The 13,012-nt window shown below is 43.9% G+C and overlaps 1 protein-coding gene across 1 annotated transcript in view; it reads right to left on the minus strand.

Annotated features, from left to right (window-relative positions):
- The window catches only part of LOC111973858 (transcription initiation factor TFIID subunit 4-like), a 747,250-nt gene that overhangs the window by 677,679 nt on the left and 56,559 nt on the right, over positions 1–13,012 (minus strand). Inside the window, exon 13 of the mRNA XM_070447334.1 lies at positions 3,862–3,984. Coding sequence (XP_070303435.1) covers positions 3,862–3,984 — 123 coding nt within the window. The remainder of the gene's footprint in view (positions 1–3,861; positions 3,985–13,012) is intronic.

Genomic DNA, 13,012 nt, shown 5'->3' on the forward strand with positions numbered 1-13,012 from the left:
TTCTCATTAACAAGGGGACCGTGGAGAACCCGAGGGCTTGGAGACCAGTCTTATTACTGACTACACATTTCAATCTGTCTTTGATGTTCCATGTCTGCCTTTCTCCCCCTCTTCTCCTCTCCTATTWTTTGGCAGAGAGGTTGATTTTAATTGTAGCTATAGAACAGAGCATAGTTTGCCTGTAAGCCAGCCTCCACATCTGTAGTGAGTGCAGCTTTAGTGATATTGGGTGCAGTCCATAGCTTGGGGCTAATTTTAATGGTTCCCCTTTCATTGGAGGCTCAGATTGTTTTCCACGTGATTCCRGTTAATTTAGCTGTAGGAAAGGGCATCAGTTTTCCTTCTGCTTTTCCCCTCTCTCTCTCTTTGCCTCTTGCTCTATTGCCTCACTCCATTTTTCTGATCTACACCCTGAAAGTAAGAAGGTGAAATGAATTCAACTGGAAAAATAGACTGCTTGCTATTAAATCTCTTCTTGCCTTACCTTTTCCACCCAGCACTGCCTGGGAGAGACAGATAGGAGTCTGACAGTGTGGTTATACAGTACTGTACAAGTCCGGGCAATTTAGCTGCCATTGTTGTTGTACGTCAACAAACAAGGCTGTTCCTTTGATGTGATAAATGGCCCAACTGTCTAGATGATGATAACTGTGTGCTCGTAAACGTGTCAAGGATATTTCAGAGCTCAGAGCACGTTTTACACTACAATATGTTCCATCATAGTAGAGGCACTGGGATCTTTACATTTAAAAGCTAAAGCGTGTCCTGATATTGGCCAATATTACAGTTCTGAAATTTCACCCTACATTGACACTCTCCCCAACAATACTAAACCTTGTATTCTTCTTTTTAAAGGGATAAAACCACAACATGGGCAGTTCATGCCCAAACAACTACCGATTAATTACTACTGCTCTGAAACTATTTTGTTTGTGTAAGGAAGGAGACTAGTGATGTAACATAGTAACAAAGTGATGGTGATAGTGGAATAATATAATGAAAATGGAATAATCCAGTGTTTGTCTGGGTGACTGGACAGTGACCCTGCTCAGTCTGCCAGGCTGGGATGCATGGCTAACCCATTAGCTGTAAATGTCCCATAGTTACTGGAGGCTAGCCATGTCAGGGCTGATACTGTAGGCTGATGTTTGAGAAAGTGTAAACGTAAAGAGCCTCTATTCACCAGTCCTTCTCCTTCTTCATTCCACATCCTCCTTCCTCTAGTCCTCCTTCATCCTTCTCTAGCCCTCCAATTGGCTTAGTAGAGCACTTCAAAATCCATCCTTCTCAGCGCAGGGGTTGTTGGGGGGTAGTAGGGGGGTTAGTGCTACCGGTGTCTGTGCTATGACCCACAGTCAGGGCCACAGCAGGCCCTCGTCTCTCTACCCCTGTGAACAGGCCCTGCCATTGGCWCCRMGMAACTAATCRYCCCTGCGGASCCCTGTAAGCCCCCCTTTGTTCCCTCCTGCAGACCAGATCAGGCTGGAGACAGACACTCCAGTCTTGACTAGCTATCAGTTTCAGACCTTTTGGCAGTCTAGTCGAGGCAACCAGGCTCCAGCACAGCAGAGCTCTGGCCAAGCCACCATCAAAAGGAGGTAGGAAAAAAACATGTACCGAAATTGTGTCACCTGAATTGTGTCACGGTCGGAACACGGCGGAAGGGTGGTCGGAAGGGGTAGAGACGGGGGGATTGTTAGTTTCAACAGGAGCTCTCTCTACTATAACAGAACGGAGTAACAGAGAACAGGATCTCAAGAAGGTCATTATCCTCCCTCTCCTAATTTGAGCTCTGGCGCAGCACTGAAGGGCTGCCTTTGTCTGTCTGGGATTAATGCGGAAAGCTCAGGATGCGATGTCAGAGGGAAGTAATCAGCCAGSCAGGCAGCGTGGGCCCTACTCCTTCATAATGCTGCCTGCCTCTGCTGCCTGCTCCTGGCCAGGGCCCCCGGCTCATTTCTGTGGAGATGAAATCTATGACAAGCCCCTCAGTGAAGCTGAGAGCAGGCAACAGTCCAGTAACACCCACAGGGCCTGCAGGCATCCTGTGACCCCCTTAGAAAAGTCACATTCACTTTGCTCTGGAGAAGGGAAAGAGAACGCCGCTGGCGCTTCCTGCCCATGTGAAATGAAGAAATGTGAGGAGGTGAAAATGAAGTGAAAATAAGTTAAGATTCCTCCCTCTTTCTCCTCCCCCTCTCGCAATCGCTCAAAAGAGGGGTGGAGGGGGGTGAGGGAGGGGGAGCAGGGGGGTATGACTTCACTTAATTATAGCCCCCTAATTAAACGGGGACAGGACATTAAAAACAGCTCTGGATATTCATGTTTATGTTGTGTGACTGTTTCTGTTAGATATYTAAARCGGATTGTTGTAGTTTTTTTCTTTTCCGCAGAAAGCAGAGGGTCGAGGGCTCGCTAACCAATCAGGGTAAAACATAGTGAAAGTCGAGGGCTCGCTAACCAATCAGGGTAAAACATAGTGAAAGAGGTTGGCACTGCACTCAAGGACCAGAAGTAATGCTTTTATTGAGTTATTTCTGCCTTTTTATACTGGGTGCATTACTGTGCTCTTTCTGCAGCAGATTGCAACTAAGCGAATGATGTGAAGATACAACCCAATAAGCAGGTTATTAAAATGACCAATTGACATTCAGAAATTCAGAAGATTTTTAAATGTTTTATTCATCATATTCACAGAATCACAGCAGTAATCAGAGAATATCGTCGGGAGTTTGAATAGTTCAACATTTCTTTCTCTGAGAATGTAAAATATTTTTGGTTACAGAATAACTGTGTGTATGACAATGTATAACCCCGTATTGGAGAAATGTGATAATCGGGCTGTTCTTTAACCATTTTCAACAGGAGACTATTATTTTATTTATTTTATAACATAATTCATCTTAATTAACAACAGACAGTTAGTCAGAAGGGAGTAAGTCAACATGCTCTGGTCCTGTCGATGTGGATGTTGGTTCATGTACCACAGATATATTCCCATTATCTTCCCTGTATTAGCTTACTGAGGTCTCCAATGTGGTGCATTAGATACATGCCCCAAACCGGSCTAATGTATAACAGATTATTTCTGTTAAGGAGGTCTGGTATTAAGAATACAACAATAGTACCCCAAAAACAACAACTCCAATCCTTGGATAATTGATAAACAAACCGCCATAACTGCTCCCAAACCCCTCTCTTCATAGAAATAGAATCCCTAGAACATTGACTTGAATGGGGATCCTCGCACCATGGTATTGGCTCATGTCTCTAATCTAAAGGGAGACTTCAGAAGGACTCATCTTCATCCACTTTATAGATGAATAAGCATGAGAACAACGTAATGGTTGGGAGGATGGCCTGCACACTGTGTACCAGGCCCACCATAGAACTGTTCCTAAATAATATGAGGACAACAACACAGAGCCAATCAGAGTACAGGGATAAAGGAGGGTTTTAGTACCTCACATTCATTCCCTCCAACATCWGGTTCTTGACTAATGAATACCAATACTGCAGAGCATGTGGCCATGCAATTCATCAATGTTCAGTAGAAACAGAAGAGAAACAGTCCATGGGGTGTGCAAACCTGTTGTGTGTGAACATACCATTCTGGGCATCTAATAGGTACKCCTACTGSMGTTGGTGAGTAATTACAATTGACATGCATCTCAACAGTGTGGCCCATTGTTTTTAGGGCGACTGGGCGTATAAAAAAAATCGAACAATGTTTGTTTTATTTGTTAGTTTTGTTTCAGACGTGATTGTGTAGATATATATTTTGTCCTGCTACAGCAGGTTAAAGAAAACGACAGAAGCTAACTAGCAGTTGGAGACTTTATAGGGGGGCTCCGGTCTTACCTCGGTCCCTGACGGCGTGGCCCCTGGCGAGTCCATCTTGCGTTTCTTCCGAGGTCCGATGGCAGCTAGCGCGGTCAGGTTTGCGTCTCGTTGCCTCACCAGGGCAATTTCCTGTTGCTGCATCTGAGGGAGACAAAGCAACAGGCACACGTTAGCTTAGCATTACTAGCTCAGCATGACCTTCAGTTACATGYGTCAACAGATTACATGGGGGTAACGATTCAGAGACATTGGTGAGGTGTGGGAATGTGCGAAGAAAACCTAGTTAGTAGTTATCGTACTGTACTTGTTGTTTAGATCTAATGGTCTATTGTACATCTACCCTCTATCATAAACAACTGTTACTATTTGACCAACTCTCAGCTGGTAGTAAAGGCATGATCAAAATAATTTGTCAGGGGAAATTGATTTCTGTCCCATCTGCCAAAGCAGACTAAGGTGTTACATATCATAAATGGATGAACACAATGGACATTATCAGTAGCAGAGCCATGTCTGTGCGCACAGAACAGGTCTATTGCTGAGAAATTACATTTTAATGTRCATCCCTCCAGTAAATTGCCCATCTCTCTCCCTCCCTCCCCAAACCCAGAGAGAGACAAAATGGCAGCATGTTGTCAGGGATTAGCAGAGTTCATATCTGTGAGTCTAAGTGGTGAGCGGTGCTGCATGGTCACATGCCTCATTGTGATTTTTCAGTTTGTGATGTGTAAAGGGGAAGCAGTGGTGAGGCGCTGCCTGAGGTAATGTCATGTCTGACCTGGGGGCTGAGAGGGAGAAGGGCTGAGGGGAGGGAGGGGAGCGTTGCTGGGAGCTGGCCTTTCTGCTGCATGGGGCTGGGGCAGGGCGGACGTGTGAGAGCCTGGGGTCATGGCAGCACAGAGGGCGTCAGCTCCACTCCCCCACACCCACGTGCCTCTCCTATCAACTCCAGTCACAGCCACAGCACAGAGGGGAGAAACGCCTGCCTGCCCAACTGTCTGCCCAGTGGGGGAGAGGCCTGGGTCGAAGTGAATAGAGACAATCAATGTGTTCTTTCATGTCTTTCATGTTCTTTTATGTTATCTAAGATCGTGCGTGTGTATGTGTGTGTGTGTGATTGTGTACATGCAATCGTGTTGTCTGATCAGGGGAAATGTCATGTTGCTTTCAGATGGTGCTCTGTTTCAGCTGTTATGGGCAGCCAAGCTATATGGAGAAGGTGCTTTTTGTATCCTTGTATGCAATACCTTTGAAATGTTAGAATCCTTCTTGATGTAATGTGATTTGTTGATTCAATTTAAGTATWTAAYCTGTGCGTGTGCACGTGTGTATGTGCATGTTGTCTGATCAGGGGAAATGTTGCTTTCAGATGGTGCTCTATAAAAGGTTGCATTGGTTTAGAAAAACCTGATCCAAAATGTGCATGCAGTTGTCTCTGATTTTTAAAAAGCCCCAGGCAAAGCATGCCCTTTAGGGTGTTGCCACTTCACATTTATCAAGGCAAAACCGTTGAAAAATTCAAAGCACACTGACAACATAAACTAGGATAAACTAGGAGACAGGAAAAAATGCAATAATAKCCAGACAGAAATCCACCCAAACTTTACTGCTGCTACTGTGCATTTTCCATCACATTAAAGTATTGTAGCCYTTTTACAGGGCTGTGTGCTGTAAGCAACACGGGGTCCTGAGGAGAGGAGCAGTTCCACCACTGTTCCACCACGGCTCCCAAACACCCATAAACACGTAACCAGATGACAGGTTCAGGAAGTGATTCCAGGGAGTGTTTGGGTGTGAATTAAGGRAGAACTATGCAAATGAGGAAATCCAGTGGAAAGGAAGGAAGCAGCTGGATGATTCTAGCTAGCTATTATGGCTAGAGATTCCATTACACAGCTTGGGTGCAGATATCAGATGGAACTCTGGTATCAATGTTAACCCTGTCAAGCTTGGTCACATACAGAAAGCTCTGAAGGCTTGACCTCAAAGGATTCTGCTGCCTCCATGGAGAGAGAGGGTGTGTGTGTGTGTGTCTGTGTGTGTGTGTGTGTGTGTGTTTTAGGGGTCTGGGTTCTGCTATCTCTCTGATGGCACCAGGATGCCGGGATGCATCTCTACCCTGCCTGGCAGTTGGCACCAGGCATGGGCTCACACAGCCTGCAGCGTTCTACCCTGCCTGCTCTGCCATTCAGATTTATGACTGTATGATAAATGCAGACCTCATTTCACCATCTGCAACCCTCCCTCAACCCCAACCCTCCCTCCTCCAGTCTGCATTTCCCCTCACTGGAGACTGAGGCCATAATGATGCTGGGAGAAGAGACTGATTCCAATCTGATCTGAGGCCTGCTGCCATAGTYCTTCTATAACTCTACATAAGATGACTGCAAACCTGGGCTGCATCTGAAATGACAAACTATTTCCTATACAGCGCAGTGCACTACTTTTGATCAGAGCATTATGAGTCCAAGTCAAAACTAAAGTATGGATGGATTTGACCTTACTGGCACCATATTCCCTATATAGTGCACTACGTTTTCCCTGTATAATGCCCTCCATTTAACCAGGTCAAACGTAGTGCAGTTTATAGGCCTAGGTTGCCCTTTTGGACACACCCCTAGGCTGGGCCTGTGTACTGTGTATTATTGACTAGTCTAACCTATGGATGAGAAGCCTCAACTAGATTACCACCAAGGTCACTGAAATACTGGAGTCTGCAGCTCAAAACAGTATAATAAAATAACCAATAACCAACAAACATATATTTGCCAGGTTCGATCAATGTCTGCACTTAAGTATTTGGTTCTCCCTAAGTCTCTTAAAAACCAGTTCCTGCAGTCTGCCCGCATGCCCTTTGGAAACAGGGAAGGAGACTTGTAAACTCAAATTATTTACAAAGGTCAGGAGAAGTAGAACATTGCTTAGATGTGATGCAAAAATCCCCCGATAGAATCTCCAATCAATGTGTTTGCCCAATAGTCAGGCTACACTTCCTATAGCTAGAGGTCTGGTTTCAATACACAAACAACACTGTTAACACCTTTAACACCATAACAACATAACTGGAAAAAGTATTCAGTAGATGGATTGAGTGAAGTGAAGAAACAGTCAATATCAGAAGAGTGGATTTGTTTGTCTTTTATAGGCCTATTCTGTCCCATTTGTTGGCTGAGGTTTTCCCATGCTTATTTACTTGGTTGTTCCTTTTTCTGAATTATTTACAGCAGTAAAAAACTCAGTCAGGGCTATGCCCTAAATGCTTCACAAAAAATTATGCCCTTCAAGTGTCAAACCCACATAAAAACCCATGCACAGTTCTTTGTCTCCTCACAAGGAAAGAACACGATGTCCAAGTTCTCTACATGATGCAAAAATGTCTGAAACAGGGAAAGGCAGACAGCTAGAGAGAGATCGTTCTTCAGACAGACAGCAATCAGATAAACCCCACATACACAAAGGAGTCAGTTCCATAAGCCACGAAGTCCAACCTYACGTTTTCTATCTGTGCAGTTRGCTTGGTAACAAAGGCTTCACCCCCTGGCCTGGGGGACTAGCTGCTCGCCTCGCAGCCCCCCAGACGCTTACAGACAGATGTCCTTGGTGGAGCAGAACGCAGAGCAGAGAGGAGGCAGGGCAGGCAGGCAGGGCTGACGTCACAGATGGCTGTGGGGCTGTGGAGGAGAGGAGCAGGGGGCTCTCTGCCCTCTAAAAGGGCCCAGGATAAAGGCAGGGCAGGGGGCCTCTGCTGATCTCTATCCCCAGCCCAGACCTGGTCTGAGGGCCAAGGGGGCACAGCAGGGGGACTCTAAGGGCCACAACAACCCATATAATAAGCTATATACTGTATACTGAGGGTGTGTGTGCACACGTGCATGGGTACGTGCATTAACTTCCTACTTATGCAGCTACCTAAATCCATGCATTTGATTTCATTACTTGACACCTGCACAGCAGACCTTTTTTTAAAGTAACTATATGAGGCAGTCTGTCTCTCTGTTCTATGAACATCTGTGAGCTGTAAGGCCTTTTCTCATTTAAAATGCCTGGTAGTTAAGCAAGGGGAGTCTAAGCTAAATCGCCAATCAGATCTCCAACCTCATCTCAACTCAGTAGACATCCAATATGACTGGGCCAATCTGCTATGTCTCCCCATGTTTCAGCCCTGACCTACTGATGTGGGGGCTGTGTTTGGTAGAGCTAAAGTACAGCTGTGGTATACAGGTTGATTTAAAGGGGCAATCTGCAGTTCAAACAATAACAAAACAGGCACCCAACCACTAGACCTATTTGGTAAAAGACAAAGTCCATATTATGGCAAGAACAGCTCAAAAAAGCAAAGAGAAATGAGAGTCCATCATTACTTTAAGACATGAAGGTCAGTGCATAGGATAAGTTCATTAGAGTTACCAGCATCAGAAATTGCAGCCCAAATAAATGCTTCACAGAGTTCAAGTAACAGACACATCTCAACATCAACTGTTCAGAGGAGACTGTGTGAATCAGGCCTTCATGGTCAAATTTCTGTAAAGAAAACACTACTAAAGGACACCAAGAAACACGAGCATTGGACTTCAGAGTGGTGAAAATCTGTCCTTTGGTCTGATGAATAAAAATTTGAGATTTTTGGTTCCAACCGGCGTGTCTTTGTGAGACACAGAGTAAGTGAACGGATGATCTCCGCATGTGTGGTTCCCACCGTGAAGTATGGAGGAGGAGGTGTGATGGCGTGGGGGTGCTTTGCTGGTGACACTGTRTGTGATTTATTTAGAATTTAAGGCACACATAACCAGCATGGATACCACAGCATTCTGCAGCATTACACCATCCCATCTAATTTGCGCTTAGTGGGACTGTCATTTGTTTTTCAACAGAACAATGACCCAATACACCTCCAGGCTGTGTAAGGGCTATTTGACCAAGAAGGAGAGTGATGGAGTGCTGCATCAGATGACCCGGCCTCCACAATCACCCAAACTCAAACCAATTGAAATGGTTTGGGATGAGTTGGACTGCAGAGTGAAGGAAAAACAGCCAACAAGTGCTCAGCATATGTGGGAACTCCTTTAAGACTGTTGGAAAAGCATTCCTGGTGAAGCTGGTTGAGAGAATGCCAAGGGTGGCTACTTTGAAAAATMTAACACTTTTTTGGTTACTACATGATTCCATATGTGTTATGTCATAGTTTTGATGTCTTCATTATTATTATACAATGTAGAAAATAACAAAAGATTAAGAAAAACCCTTGAATGAGTAGGTGTGTCCAAACTTTTGACTGGTACTGTATATTCTTCAAAAATCGATGTGCATTCAGAATGTATTCATACCCCTTGACTTATTCCACATTTTGTTTTGTTACAGGCTGAATTCAAAATGGATTAAATATATGTTTTTCTTACCCATAACACCCCATAATTGTTGTTGGCTGGCACTCGCTTCATATTCGTCGCCAAACCCACTGGCTCCAGGTCATCTATAAGTCTTTGCTAAGTAAAGCCCTGCCTTATCTCAGCTCACTGGTCAACATAGCAGCACCCACGCGTAGCATGCGCTCCAGCAGGTATATTTCACTGGTCACCCCKAAAGTAAATTCCTACTATGGCCGCCTTTCCTTCCAGTTCTCTGCTGCCAATGACTGGAACGAACTGCAAAAATCACTGAAGCTGGAGATGCTTATCTCTCTCACTAACTTTAAGCACCAGCTGTCAGAGCAGCTCACAGATCACTGCACCTGTACATAGCCATCTGTAAATAGCCCATCCAACTACCTCATCCCCATACTGTTATTTCTTTATTTTGCTCCTTTGCACCCCAGTATCTCTACTTGCACATTCATCTTCTGCACATCTATCAATCCAGTGTTTAATTGCTATATTGTAATTATTTCGCCACTATGGCCTATTTATTGCCTTACCTCCCTTATCCTACCTAATTTGCACACACTGCATATAGACTTTTTCTATTGTATTATTGACTGTATGTTTGTTTATTCCATGTGTAAATCTGTGTTGTTGTTTGTGTCGCACTGCTTTGCTATATCTTGGCCAGGTCGCAGTTGTAAATGAGAACTTGTTCTCAACTAGCCTACCTGGTTAAATAAAGGTGATTATTTTTTTTAAATAAATGACAAAGTGAAAACATGCTTTTGGAAATGTTTGCAAATGTATTGACAATGAAATACAGAAATATCTTATTCATATACAGTAATTATTCACACCCCTTTGCTATGACACTCCAAATTGAGCTCAGGTTCATCCGATTTCCTTTGAAGTGTAGCTACAACTTGACTGGAGCCCATCTGTGGCCATTTCAATTGTTTGCGCATGGTTTAGAAAGAAACACACCTGTCCATGTCAGAGCAGAAACTATACCATGAAGTCCAAGGAACTGTCTGTAGATCTCTGAGATAGAATTGTGATGAGGCATATATCTGGGGAAGAAATATGGAACTACCCAGACTTTGCCTAGTGCTGTCCCTCCGACCAAACTGAGCAACCGGGCAAGAAGAACCTTGGTCATGGAGTCTCTACAGCACTTAACCAATCTGGGCATTATGGGAGAGACAGAAGCCACTCCTGAGAAAAAGGCACATGACAGCACGCCTGGAATTTGCGAAAAGGCATGTGAAAGGCAAAAGATTCTGTGGTCGGATAAGACAAAATGTAACTCTTTGGCCTGAATGCAAAAAGTTACTTTTGGAGAAAACCAGGCACAGTTCATCACCCGTCGAACGCCATCCCTACCGTGAAGCATGGTGGTGGCAGCATCATGCTATGGGGATGCTTTTCAGCGGCAGGGACTGGGAGACTGGTAAGGATAGAGGGAACAATGAATGGAGTCAAATACAGGTAAATCCTTGATGAGAACCTGCTTCAGAGTGCAAACAACCTTAGACTGGGGTGAAGATTTACATTCCAACAGGACAATGACCCCAAGCATACAGCCAAAGCAACACTGGAATGGCTTCAGAACAAGAATGTGAAAGTCCTTTAGTGTCCCAGCCAAAGCCCAGACTTGAATCCCATTGAAAATATGTGGAAAGACTTGAAGATTGCTGTTCACCGCCACTCCCCATCTAACTTAACAGAGCTTGAGAAAATCTTAAAGGAAGAATGGGAGAAAATCCCCAAATCCAGATGTGAAAAGCTGATAGACATACCCAAGACTGTATTTGCCGCCGAAGGCGCTTCTACAAAGTATTGGCTCAGGGGTGTGAATACTGATGTAAATTAGATATTTTTTAAAAATATGTTTTCACTTTACAGGGTATTGTGTGTAGATGGGTGAGAGAAAAAAAAAGGTATTCCATTTTGAATTCAGGCTGTAACACAACAAAATGTGGAATAAGTCAAGGGGTATGAATACTTTCTGAAGGCACTGTATATAATTTATTAAAAAGTCCAAAAATGGATGTAGCAATCTCAGATTGCCCCTTTAACTGAACTGGATTTGGAAACAAATGATCCCAAATAGATACAGGAAAGAGAATTGTAGGACAGCGTCTTTCAATTTTTGTTTTTACAAATGTTTTATGCACCACAATATGTATTTATTCTGAGTAAACACACATACTGTAGGTAGGTATGAGTCACTGCATTAACAAGTGATTATACATAGACATGCTTATCACAATGAATACATGAATGTGCAGTGATTAATACCACATTGAGGAATTTCAGTCAAGTGTTTTCTTCACCATAAAATAGAGAGATGAAGAAAGCATCTGTTTGCTGTCATATACATTATACATATACGTTACCTATGGAAATGAACCCTAGTTATAGTCTCAGCATGTTCTATTTCCTCCTGAGCTGGATGGATACGTCAGAACTATTTCCAGAGCCAACAACCAATTATTCAGCACCATGAGCCCTCCCCGGAGCTAAGGTCATCATGTGAGGGCCACTATCATGACCCTACGGTTCGTATTTATTTGCAACTTATTTMCAGAAATTAAACCGTGTATAAAGACTGTGTATATAAAATTGYTTGTGTATAAAACACACTCCAAAACCCATCCACAGAGATAGTATTWTCATTCRMTAGAATAACATTTGTAGAKTATTTTTTAAAGAATACGTRTTTAAACAGAGGAACCCAGAAATCACCGATAAGCATATTCAAGCAGCAGCATTATAAGGAAGCGCCAGGAAAGCGGTGATCATTAAAAATAATGCTTATCTAAGGGAAAATGTCCAACTTGAAATGTTCTTCTTTCACATTGTCTCCCTTTACATGRGACCGTGCTTGGGCTAGCAGTCTTCTCTCTCCCTCTCTCTTTCCCCTCTCTTTCTGAAGAGTTAGATTCGGTGCTCATCACCTTTCTATTGATCACGTATCATTTGCATCTAGGAAAAGATGTGAACTCAGATATTCAAGAGGACGAGGACGATCGCAATGATTTATTCATTTCTAAATCAAAAAAGTGGAAGGTAGATGAGAAGAGAGAGAATCTTCACAGGGAATCAGGGAGAGAGAGAAGGCAGGCATGCAGTGGAGGGGAGAGGAGACTGCAGGGCACTGAGGCTGGGCTCSTCTTTCACACTAGCCTCSAGGCACGTGGTGTGCAAGTCCTGCTAATTACCAAGGTGAATCATGCTGCCGCTCTCTAATTAGCCAACATGACAATCTAATGGAAACATGCAGGCAGAGCTGGCACACTTAGAGAATCAACTCACAAAGAAAGACCCCTCTCTTTTACACTACCCTCCTCTTCCMTCCCCRGTGAATTTCTATACAAATTACATTTCTCAAATAAAAAGGGGGCAGGCTGGTTGAGCTATTGTTCTCCAGTYCAGGTACAGTTTAGAAAGGAAAGAGGTTAAGAGAATATGAGTTGGTCTGGCTGGTCAGGATTTAGCTCTTSTTCTCTCCTCTGTGTGTGTGGTGTTTGTTCCCTAATTGAAACGTGTCCTCAARCCTGSCTCCTKTCCTCTCCCTGTTATCCCGGGAACGGAGGGAGGCTGGCTGGCACCCCGCCACGAGCYTAGCTCAGCGTACCCAATTCCCCTGTCGCAGGAGTCCCAAGGAGTGCTACAGCGCACAAAGAAAAAGTGGTCCTACAGGCTTCTTTTGCAAGAGAAGACGAGCCGCAATCTCCCTCTGAGGCAAATCTCTTTTTTTGTTTGTTTTCCTTCTCATTACAGGACTTTGTAATATTCCAAAACACATA

The sequence above is a fragment of the Salvelinus sp. IW2-2015 genome, linkage group LG15 (genome assembly GCF_002910315.2).
Source record: "Salvelinus sp. IW2-2015 linkage group LG15, ASM291031v2, whole genome shotgun sequence".
NCBI classification, from domain to species: domain Eukaryota; kingdom Metazoa; phylum Chordata; class Actinopteri; order Salmoniformes; family Salmonidae; genus Salvelinus; species Salvelinus sp. IW2-2015.